Consider the following 12,887-nt stretch of genomic DNA (forward strand, 5'->3'; position numbering starts at 1 on the left):
AGAAATAAATCAGGAGCAATCATTATAACCTTTTATATTCAATTTCTTTTCTTTGTCCTCTCTGAGTAAATTATTATGTCCATGTCCCATCATTTTCTTCAGCTTTCAGGCTTTCCCTAATGAACCATGCCTGTAAGTCTACTTTGTACTTATTTGACAAATACTGTATTGACTTCTCTAATCACTAGTGTGTGTGCCATCAGGTACAGAAACTAATTAAGTCTCTTTTTCTTTTATGAGAGGTCTGTTTATTACCAATGAAACTCTGTAACTGTCTTAGGTGACTGCTTCAACAAATTATTCCCTAACTAGTAGTAGTTATTCATTTAAGCTACAATAGATACAATGATTCCATTGTAGGATCACCACACTCCTGAAAAGATTGCTTATTTCTAATCTTTACATTTTATTTGCATGTAAAAAGAGAAGCAACAGGGCAGTGCTTTAGGCTTGCAGTTTAAAAGGCATGACATAAATGAAAAATGATTTGGAGGAAGAAAGAATGCTACATGATTTGTAGGTTACTTCTTTGTATTCATTATATTGGACTTTCCTTGATATTGAATTTTGAAAATAAGAATGACCAGAGAGATGTCTTATTTGCAATGGTTGTCCTATAAAGAATACTTGCAGGACGATTTTATTCATTGGCCTAACACTTGAGAAGAATGCTTACCTTGAGCTGGCATTTTTCATGTTTTGAGTTGGATTTTTAAAACTGTACAACTATCTTGTGACGGCTCCTCTAAAGAACCTAACCTTGGATGTATCCTTCATAAATTACTGCATTCCACAGTAATGCATGGAATGTCATTTCCATACTCCCATCTCCTTGTTTCCACCACTATGGTGGTCAGACCACCCCCAGGTTGATGAAAACTGTCTTAGACTTTAAAATAGTTGCTGCTACCAAACAATAAATTCATTAGATTTAAAGGTGATCTTTTGTGAATAATTTTATTTATGTGAGCTTTCTTTCATAGGGACTCTTTTATGGAAGATTGAGCAAAAAACCAATAAAGCTTTTGCTTGTGGTAAAGTAACTATCAGAGGAAAACGTCACTGGTATGAAGCTTTACCTCAAGCAGCATTTGTATCCTTGAGTGATGATACAGCCTGGATAATTCGAACAAATGGTGATCTGTATCTACAGACAGGTACCTAAGATAATTGTTATTTTTCTTCTGGAATTATCTGCTTACTCAATTACATTCTGGGAGAATGCTTCAAAAAGTAGTGGAGGTTTTTCAGTGAAAATTCCAAGCAAGCAAGGCAGTCAGTTTTTCTTGGAAGAAGTTTTGTTGCCATCATGAATCTTCTCCTACAATGGGTTGATTACACTGTGAAGTCCAGTTGCAACTCTGTTATGATGTGATGGCTAGGTTGTGCTCGTTTGTACTACACCCTAAAACACTCTACGCCAGAGGTGTCCAACCTTGGCAACTTTAAGACTTGTGGATTTCAACTCCCAGAATTCCTCAGCCAGCTTTGCTGGCTGAGGAATTCTGGGAGTTGAAGTCCACAAGTCTTAAAGTTGCCAAGGTTGGACACCCCTGCTCTACGCAATGTTGTTACATATTAATGTAAAAATATTAATACTAATAAAATTGTTCCCTGAAAGAGAGTTTTGGAAACTAAAACCAGATAGAAAGTATTAATTGCCTGATGCTGTTTGATTTAATTATGTCAAATAGTTTAAAATCCTTTATGGGGTTATTGGCTTGAAATTCAAACGTGCTGGTCTACAATGGAAGGAGTCCTTTTAAAATGTTTTGTCTGTCAAATGATTAATCCAACAAAGATTTCTGCTGAACGGTAGGACAGAGCATTATTTATTTATTTAGGAAAATGTTTAAACTGCCTTAGTATTAAATAACAATATGGAGAAATCAGTGGTTTTGAATCAACATACCTGCCACACTATGCTGTAAGATTCCTTTTCCTAGTAGACTGGCTTTTCAGGCAACATACAAGGCTGCACGCACAAAAGGGAATCAGCAAATCCCCCCCCCCACCCCAGTTAACAGAGTTTCATTCTCAGCAAGCCTGCAACCAGCCCATTGTATTCATGCTGTTGTGTCATACTAACGAACAAGCAAATACATGGAAGCATCTATTTGTGTTCACACTTTTCATGCTTTGATGATACGTAATTCAGCAGTGGAAAGAATTTGTATCTGAATGCGCAACCATAGAAATAGAAATAATAAATAAATAAACTCAGCCCCAAGAGGGAAACTAATTTCTGTGTAAATATTTTTTTTTAATTTCTAATCAGTAAGAAAAAAGTCATCCTGTTGTTAAATACAAAGCTTTCTTTGTGTTTAACATCAGAAAGACTTTTCTCTTATTAATTAGAAAAAAGAATTCTGACATTTTTAGAATTTCAAAACGTGTTGATTATTATTTTGCCTTTACTTGTGTACTTTATTATAACAAAAAATATGGTTGTAATGATTGAATAGCTGGCCTTTTTCTGTTAGTTACTACTGGTTCTCACAGCAAGTATTTTGATTTGTTATACAGTATGTTTTTGTCCTGCAGGAATTCTTAGATGTCTGGCCAACTATGCCTCCTCTCTCCCTGAGAAATTTAATCTCACTGTTGGAAGCTCTATCAAAGATTGCAATGAAATTTAAGAGGAGAGGAATTATATATTTTGCCCCTGCTGTGGTAGTATATATGTGGTCCAGTAATTATATTTGATCACATACAGTGGCCAAATTTAGCGGCAAAATATTTCCAGATCTTAGTCCTACCCAAGTATAAATTCCTGCTGCTTAGAAGTTTGTAGCCGTGCTGATGAGAATAGGTTATGTTGCTTTCCTGCTTTCTCTATACTGTTTAAAAATTCTGATACAGATATAAGTATAACATGCGTATGCAGTTGTATAGAAATATATGTGCTAAGTATACTTTCAACAGGGCATGATATATCCAGATGTGAGAAAAAGCACATTGAAGAGGAACCTAGGAATTTAAGATTGAGGCTTTAAAAATATAGGTACTGCATTTTAATTCTGGCCAAAACTATGTTTCTTTCCTTGTAAATGGTAATTATAAAGGTATTAGTTTTATCTTGCAGTACTTTCCCATTAGATTGATTCTCAAACAATCTTAAGTAACTGAATGAACTGGATAACAATAGAAAAGAATTATTGCTACATAGAGGAGAGAAATACGTTAAAGGAAAATACTTTGGGTATAGGTCAAATACAATAACATCAAAAACAGAGGTAGCTATCTTTCTAACTAGATTATAAATTATATAGAAAGGAAATAAAACTAAACTAAAAAACTAAACAAGTGATGCACATATTGCTTTTCTGTATTTTATTTGAAGGCCTCAGTGTGGATCGTCCCTGTGCCAGGGCGGTAAAAGTAGACTGTCCATATCAACTATCACAGATTACAGCCAGAAATAATATAATTTGGGCACTAACGGAGCAGCGTGTGCTTCTCTTTCGTGAAGGTGTAAGCAGTTTCTGTCCTGAAGGAGAGCATTGGAAATGTGATATCATAAGGTAAACAGTCTCTAAACGGTAGGCATGTCCTGTAATAGTTCTTGATTTTGCAAGGACCAGCATTTTCATCATCTCAGTTTGGACTTGCATGTGTTTAGACAACGTATATTACATCACATGGGAAGAGAATTTCCCAACCAGGACATCAGGCTTTATTGATTTTTTGGGGTGGGGTGGGGTTAAATGGTAAATGTTTTGAAACTTGGCAAAAGAAGGAAAGAATGTCCATTAAGTTATACAATTTAACATATACTTATTTCATCATACACAATTATTATTACATCTTAATAATCAGAATTGCATACGTGTTTTCTACTTAGGCTTCTAGATCCAGATAATTTTATTCGTTTATTTAAAGAACTTAATGAATGCCTATCTCACATAGGGCTTCTATGTTGGGTCCCAACAACTAATTAAAAAATGGAATAAAAATAGAACAACCCTTCCACCAGGCATTAGACCAAACAAATTCTTGACCTGATTTAACCTCATCCTAGCTCTGTGCTTGGGGGAAGATCCAGGTCTTTAGGCCTTCTGTGAATGATCAGTTCAGATCCAAGGAAAGCCAGAATCGCTAAGTTTTGCAAATTGTTCATGATAGGCTGCTAACAGTTGTATATTTGCTTATGCTATTGGATTTTGTAAGACTTGAGCAAATTGATTAGCTTTTTAGATTATGTTTAAATTTAGCAGTACTTAATTTGCACTAAGTAGTGTTTGGATAGCTTTAAAATGAGCAGCGGTATGATCAATCATTGTTATAGTCCATTGATATCGGTGGAATGTAAGTTTCAGTTTTCTTCAGTAAAATATATCTGCAAATATTAAGTTGTGTCCATTGGCTAAAGTAATAAATTATACCATACCATTTTGAATTTAATGTATTGAATTGTAAATAAATTGAATGGGAATTCAATGGAATTCCGCTATGGTTGGTATTATTTTAAAAGGAGAAAGGAATATTTTCTGTAAGAATGTTAATAAGCCCTGGCAACAATTCTAATCATCTCTAGAACTCACAACTACAATTTTATGTACTTTATGCTAGGATGTTTTGGAAAACTGTCTGGAATCTACCATTGTTGCAGGCTACAATGGTCAATGTTGATATCCATTAATTCACGTAACACTAGCTTTACAGCCAACATGTTGGCTTCCAATAGGCTTCTGGGTACTGTTCAAATATATATTGGGAGATATCCCCCTGCCTCACCGAGATCCAGATGGCACTCTCCCTAAAGAGATTCAGAAAGGCTATTAAAATTTAGCTTTTCTAATGAACTTTTAATTAGCATTAAATATTTACAGTTTTAAAACTGTGGAGGATAGTGTAACAGGCACACAGCAATATTTGTGTTTTGAATTTAATGATGTTATGTTCAGTCTTGTAAACTGACAGAAGTTCTTAAGGAATTGGTTGTATAAATAGAAAAAAAAACAAGTATTGCTTGCTTTTGCAGTGAAATGCAAGGTCTAGAGCCAGTGTGTATTACTCTTGGAGACCAGCAGACCATCTGGATTTTAGATATTCATGGAAATCTATGGTTTAGAACTGGTGTTGTTTCAAAGAAGCCACAAGGGGACAACAACCACTGGTGGCAAGTAGGCATTTCCTATTCTACTTCCAGTAGAAAGGGGGGTTATTTGGTAGCGATTTCTTACTTGCATTCCTAATAATATCCTGAATTCAGTCCTAGACAGAAGATCACAGGACGTAGATTTGGGGAACACCCATAAATGATATTGTGCCAGAGTTCACCTTCCTAAGATAGTGGTGAAATCATGCTTCATTTATCAATTAAATCTAGATACCCATTGGTTGTCTTGTTGCTCTGTTTGTAGGGATACTACTTATAAATCTGTATTATGTCTATAATCAGATTCTGGAACTGGAGCTCTAGCCCTGATAGGGAAGGGAGGGAAGGGAGTCCTGATATTCTACCAAGAGAAAAGTAGTAACATTCAATTGAACACTAAGTTTAATTACTTTAATTGAACAATTCAAAAAGAAAACAAAAAAGGGACAAGAATACAATTCTCAGACAGAAAATAAACATTGTGGCAAAACTAATAGTTATAAACTTTATTTTACAAATTGTAAAGCAAACTGTAGCCACATTCAGAATGATAACATTCCTTTAGACATTATAGAGGAATACATATATTAGAATGCTGTAATAACAATAACAATGATCAATATAATAACGTATTTATATTATACCCTTTCACTATATTCTGGCAATTTTACCATATAAAATTTACCAATTTTACCTTATTAAAAAGGGTAAAATGAAGCAAAACATAGCAATGTAGAATGTAGATTAAAATAATAAAATACTGAAATTCTATAACGAAGTCTGGTGAAAGAGGTGCATCTTTACAGATTTACTAAATGTAAGATAATAAAAAAAAATAAAGTCCTACACTGAGAAAAGTAAAGACCTACACTTAGACAAGAAAAACCAAAAGTACACATATAGGCTGGGTGAAACCAGGCTCAATAGCAGTAACTGTGAGAGGGATCTTGGAGTCTTAGTGGACAACCAGCTAAATATGAGCCAGCAGTGTGCAGCCGCCAAAAAAGCTAATGCAATCCTAAATTGTAGTAACAGAGGGATACAATCAAGATCAAGGGAGGTACTAATACCACTCTATAAAGCCTTAGTAAGACCACACCTAGAATACTGCATCCAGTTTTGTTCACCACATTATAAAAAAGATGTTGAGACTGTAGAAAAAGTACAGAGAAGAGCAACCAGGATGATTAGGGGACTGGAGGCTAAAACATACAACAAACGGTTGCAGCCAACGGTTGCTTGGCTAGTCTAGTAAAGCGAAGGACCTGGGGAGACATGATAGCAGTGTTCCAATATTTGAGGGGTTTCCACAAAGAGGAAGGGGTCAAGCTATTTTCTAAAGCTCCTGTAGGCCAGACAAGGAACACTGAATGGAAACTGAACAAGGAGAGATTTAACCTGGAAATAAGGAGAAACTTTCTGACAGTGAGAACAATCAACCAGTGGAACAGCTTGCCCTCGGAAGGTATGGGAGCATCATCACTTGAGACTTTCAAGAAGAGATTGGACTGCCATTTGGCAGAAATGGTGTAGGGTCTCCCGCTTGGGCAGGGGGTTGATGACCTACAAGGTCCCTTCCAACTCTGATTATCTATTAAATCTGTTAAGCTGTCAGCCATGACAAATAAATAACTGCCATGTTTGCCACATAGAAGAAGGCCCTTTTCTGTAGCTCCTGCAAAATAAGATTTGAATTCAAGGCATCTTTCAGAGGGTATTTCCTGTTTCCCAGAACTTTGTATTTGGACTTTAGTAAAAGGAAAAAAAGTGAGGCCCATTTTGGTGTAGTGGTGTAGCTAGGAACCAGGCGACTCTGAATTCTAGTCCTGCTTTAGGCACAAAGCCAGCTAGGTTTGAACCTTGGGCCAGTCATTCTTCCTCAGCCCTCAAAAGCAGGTAGTGCCAAATCACTTCTGAACTCTTGCCAAGAAACCTGTGGGGACTTATTCAGGTATTTACCAAGAGTCAAGACTGAATTGAGGAAACCCCTTCCCAGATAATTAAATATTTAATTTCACATTGAAGCATTCTCTGTGAATAGCCTTTATCAACGTAACGATGAATTAACTTCATTTTCTGCCAGTAATGTATGTTGTGACATGTGGATGCTACTAGGTTGAGAAATGCCTCCTAAACTTAATTTCTGTCACTCATTTACTTTTTCGATGGTTTCCATGGCTTAAGATGGCTACATCTTTTGGAAACTTTCCATCTAATTGGCTAGACCCATTGGGTTATCTAGGGATTCTTGTCAAAAACAGGATTTTTGTCCTCTCATTTGTCCTTTTTTAAAACAGGTATGTTGGACTGCTTGCTGTTAATGCAGCTTCTAGTTCGTTGAATATTTATGGCATATCTTTTATTCTAAAGGGACTATTAAATTAGCTGGGATATTTCCAAGCTACTGATTGTTCTTGTTAACACACCACATAGCTGACTGTAGAACTTACAACTGTTTTTACTGTCCTACTTCCAAAGTGTGAAATTGAAATAAGTCACATGCAAGACTTCCAGAACTTTGAATGATACAGTTTTGCATGTCTATTCTCAGAATTATAAAATTATGATGCCCTTTGGAACATCTTACCTCTAAGGTGAGATCTGTCCCCACCCTTCTATCCTTCCCCAAGAGCCTAAAGACCGGGCTCTGCTGGTTGGGCTGGGGACCAAATGAGGAGTTCCATGTGGGAGTTGCCTGCTGGACTGATGGCAGACTCTACTTCCTCCTCCCCCCTCCACATTTTGCTTTCCATCCATCCATCCATCCATCCATTCACCTTTTCAGTTATATCGATGAATTTTCATTTTGTTCTTTTTTATTGTTTATATTTTATTTCTGCTCTATTTACATTCCTTTCATTTTCTTCCTTTCTATTATTTTTTTATTCTTACTGTAAGCCACCTAGAATAGCCCCAAAGGCAACAAATAAATTTAACAAGCAAACAAAAAAAAAAAATACATAGAATAGTTACAAAGCTGAAATTTTTCCAACTCCACATGAAGAAATAGATTGGTGTTTCTTGAAAATGTGAATGATGAAAGGCTATATGCTGTTGAAAAGAAGTTGTTCCTCTTGTTGGAGTTTTCCTGTGATGTATCAAGAGAGAGCTTAATGTGCTCTGAAACTAAATTAGTCCTTTTATGTCTTTTACTCTCCCAGGTAAGCATTACTGATTATGTTGTGTTTGACCAGTGCAGCCTTTTCCAGACAATAATCCATGCAACACAAACAGTAGCAACAGCAGCCCAGGCTCCTGTTGAGAAAGTGGCAGACAAACTGCGCACAACTTTCTGGTCACAACAACTTCAGTGTCAACCAAGCCTACTTGCAGTCAATAGCAGCGGTGTTTGGATTTCCTCTGGGAAGAATGAATTTCATGTAGCAAAGGGAAACCTCATAGGCAAGTGCATTTTTTTTGCTGAGGTTACTTTTAAACTTAACCTGTTGGTATACACACATCTAAAGTCATTTAGCAATGATTTTATTCCTACCAATTATTTCAAAGTAGAAAGTGTCTGGACACATTTATTTTGAGCAGTGGTGGTTAATATAATATCTTGTCCATTGTGTCACTCCTGGGCATAATGAATGCTGCCAACTTATATATCAATTTGTGAATGGAAGAGGCATGTGGGAATCAGCAAACATGTAGAATTTGATTGTATCATAGCCAAGCATGCAGAGTCTAATGCTTTCTTCCTGGCATATATTCCCCTGGCCTAGTGTACAGTTTTGCCATCTCTATTTTAAATATTAACATTTTTATTATTTTGTTCCTCCAGAATCTTCTAAGCAGCTTACAAAGAATGTCTAGGCAGACTTACTCGTTTGGGTACTGGCCAGATCCAGTCTTGCTTAGATTTAGTGAGGTCACTACATCATGTGCCTTCAAACCAAGAACAAATACAATGTATGCATGTTGTATTGAGTTTCCAGATTTTAAATTTAAAAACATATAAAAGAAGTGAGTGGTAGAGGTATGTGACTGAGTTCTATCTAGGACATTTTCAGTTCACCTGAAACCCCATTCTATATTTATTTCAATTATATGTGGTTCAATTAATCCTATCTGGTTGGACTATCTCAGTATGAATGGAACCTCTTCTCTGAATGCTTAATAATTGTCATTATTAGATCAAAGTGAAAATTGAAACCAGGAATATAGAATATGTTCTTCTTTAAAATAAAAACTTAATGAACAAAAATGTAGTTAAGACATTACTGGGACATGGGACAGAGGTTGTTTTTATATTGATGGTTTTCCTGTTTTCTTTTTCAGGTACATATTGGAATAATGTTGTGCCTCGGGGCACTGCTTCAGCTACAAAATGGGCTTTTGTGTTAGCTTCTGCAGCTCCAACAAAAGAAGGTTAAAAACAAATCCCATCCCGTGCGTGCGTGCGTGTGTGTGTGTGTGTGTGTGTGTGTGTATATAAAATATATTCATGTGTTTCTGCTAGAATAAACATGTAAATTGATCTTTGCTATCATTTTGTTTATCCATAAAATAGTATTGGAACTGGGTAATTTAAAAACTTGTTTAGTTCTAAGTTAATTAATACACAGCAAGAAGAAGGTGAATTCAAAATTGGAAATTCGTGCTCTTACTCTGAGCCTTTAATTTGCACTTTGATTTAAGAACTTACAAAGGTCATCCTTGCCAGTTCCTTTAAACCATTGATTCACTAGGAATCCATATATTACATTTAATAAATGATCAAGTAAAACTGTAGGTTGAGAATTTATCATTTACTTTTTATATATCTTACCACCTCTATATTTAACTGCATAACCCTCAGTCTCATGTTTTATAGATATATCAAGTTTTTATATTGCTCTATTTTTCTCAGTGCTGCATAGCCTAAGATTGTTCTGCTCACATTCAGTATTAACAGTTTTACTTTAGATCAGTGCCAATGTATTGTGGTAATTAACTAATTTTTTGTTTATTTCCTGAGTATTAGAAATAAAATAAATGCTTTTATATAAGGTAAACCATGGAATGAAACATTTGCATACATTTTTTATAAATTTAAAATGAATCCTCTCTTATATGATCAACATCAGCAGTTTGTATTGACTTGTGCTCTGCTTGTTGGTTTCCCAGAAACATCTAGTTATTATGGAAAAGAGAATGCTAGGATAAAACAGCCACTGATCTGAAAGAACAATTTTTTAAATACTTTCTTAGCCTTGTTTTTTTTAATGGAATATAGGAATAACTTTAAAACAACTTATAATGTGTTTAAACAGGTTTTCAAGTATTTGTGAAGTGAATTAACTACATTATGAAGATAATACTAATTATATTAATGCAATCTTAGAATGCAGATTTAGCTTTATGTACAAATACTGATTAATTTTTATAAAGGTCTCTAAAGAATATAGAGTTTATAATTTTTATCCTTCCTTCAGGAAGTTTCTTATGGTTGTCCCAAAATAGCAAGGATCTCTTTTGTGTTGGTGATCAGAATCCTCAGTTCCATCCTTCAACAGTTCAGCTCCCTTCTGATAATGAAATGGTATATTATTCAGCTTGCCGGGATGCAATATGGAGCTTGAATAATCTGGGGCAGGTCTTCATAAGGACACTTTCACCAAATTGCCCAACAGGAATGCACTGGACCAAACTGGACCTTACTCAATTAGGTAAATCTAATTGTAGCTTTAGAAAATTCTTAGCTGAAATGCAGGTAATTAGATTCTTTTCTCTGTATAATTAAGCGTTCACACACAGAATTGTTCTGATGTATGAAATGTAATGATAATAATTTAAATAGTTGCGCGTAAAATAGGAGTTGGATATGTTCGTCACCTTGAGTTATTTGTAAAAATAATAAGGGCGGGATAGAAATAAATAAGTAAGTAGGTAAAATGTAGATAAATGATCACAACAGTTTTTGAAATTCCTATCGTACTGGCTACAGAAAAAGGATAAGACAATGAACTAGACAACCAGTTGTGTTTTAGAAGAGAATGATTTCAGGAAGCAGGATGATGATGTCACAGCAACAAGTTACGTCCTGTTTTGGGTATGATTATTGAGTTATTGTTTTTGCTGCCTAAAATATGTAGTTGAAATCTGATTGTAATGTAAGTATCATGGTATCTTTTGTCAATGGACTCTTTTCTTTGTCACCGTCTCTTTCCCTTCCACTAGTAGCCATTAACCACCAAAACACAGATGCAGGTGGAGATATTTCAAAATCCCAGTTGCACACTGGAGTGGAACTTGATGAATCAATGGAAAAGCCCCGAAATGTAGAGATTCCCTGTTACCTTTTACTTAGATTAGAGGAGTAGGGAGATAATGCAGGAATAACATTGTCGAAGCAAATAAAGGTTCTGGATATCATTTCCCTAGGAGTCCATCTCTGACACAGCGAATGTTTACTCGTTAACACTTCAACTGATTCAAGAAGTATCATCAAGCATCATAGTTCATTTTAATATTGATATTCACTGCCCAGCATTATCTCTGTGCTTGTCTATCATTTTATATAAAAGATGACCATTTACCTTTTTTTTCTGAAAAAGTTTTCTAGTTCAATATCAAGAAAACATTTCTGGTTCAATCACATTAAGTGTTAGAGAATTAGCATAGTGGATCAGTGGATTTTGAAATTTCAATTCTGTTCAGGCAGTTCTTCGTGTACTTGAATAGTCATCATAGCATGTGACTTAATTAAACTTGCTCTGTTATATTTAGAATTTCTGCAATAAAGTCAAATGGACTTTGGCAATGTGCTGGCTAACAGAAACATATGATTATCTGGATGAATAATTCACATCAGTTTTTGTAAGAGAAACACCCAAAATTGGAGTGAGAATAGAAGCTGAAAATATTCCACAATAAGTATATATTTGGAAATCAAATTGTGTTGTGTATGTAAATAACTCCCCAATAATGCAGAGGAGATGATATGTGACTCTGTTCCAAAAATCTTGGCATTTTTAGATCCAAACCATCAACTGTCCATCAAGCAATGAAGTGATTTTTAATAGCTCTGCTGAAAGTTAGATCAATACAAAATTTATCCTAATGTTTTCAAATTATTTTTGACTGATTAGGTGTTGTATAACAATATTGAAATAAAGGCAGAATTTAAGAGATTATAAAGAAATAGGCGAAGATTTCATATCCTTTTTATTTGATTTGATTTGAATCCAGTTTTGATAAATTCATTTTAAGACTTTATCTTTAGCCATGTAGCTAGAATATTTCATTCTTCCACTTAGTTGTTTGATGTGGCACTCTTCTTTCCTTGGTCTAATATATACATATATGTACACCCACCCACCCACACCCACACCACAAGAATAGGCAATTTATTTACATATTTTTTGTGATGAGTTTTTCTCAATCTTGGCAACTTTAATTATGCTGGATGTGGAGTTCTGGGAGTTGAAATCTACACACATTAAAGTTGCCAAGGTTGAGAAAAACTGACCTAGAGGAGTTCTTGCCATTTGGCTTGGTAGAGCTTGTTTAGCTTCATAGTCGATTGGTTTCTTGTGTAAGGAACTGAATGTCTTCAAAATTTCCACTCAGGAAGTTGTCTCTTCTTATAACCTGATGCTATTTTTCACATAATACATAAAACAGAGCAGAGGCACGTAAGGTATTATCTATGGCCTTTCGGTCAGCTCAACCATCGGTGGATAGCATTTAACTCAGTTGTTGGGGAAAAGCCATTAACGTGGGATTTCATTTCCTGCATCCTGCCATATTTGAAAAGGTTATGCGAAATACTGCTTGAGTTTCTTAAAAATAAATAGTTCAG

General features: G+C 35.2%; 1 protein-coding gene across 1 annotated transcript in view; it reads left to right on the forward strand.

The window, feature by feature from the left end:
* The window catches only part of TECPR2 (tectonin beta-propeller repeat containing 2), a 47,116-nt gene that overhangs the window by 16,372 nt on the left and 17,857 nt on the right, over window positions 1-12,887 (forward strand). Inside the window, exons 11-16 of the mRNA XM_026698531.2 lie at window positions 984-1,157; window positions 3,344-3,524; window positions 4,985-5,126; window positions 8,263-8,503; window positions 9,383-9,472; window positions 10,519-10,752. Coding sequence (XP_026554316.1) covers window positions 984-1,157; window positions 3,344-3,524; window positions 4,985-5,126; window positions 8,263-8,503; window positions 9,383-9,472; window positions 10,519-10,752 — 1,062 coding nt within the window. The remainder of the gene's footprint in view (window positions 1-983; window positions 1,158-3,343; window positions 3,525-4,984; window positions 5,127-8,262; window positions 8,504-9,382; window positions 9,473-10,518; window positions 10,753-12,887) is intronic.

Source organism: Pseudonaja textilis, chromosome 1, assembly GCF_049901715.1.
Source record: "Pseudonaja textilis isolate UNSWEBS1 chromosome 1, rPseTex1.2, whole genome shotgun sequence".
Lineage (NCBI taxonomy): Eukaryota > Metazoa > Chordata > Lepidosauria > Squamata > Elapidae > Pseudonaja > Pseudonaja textilis.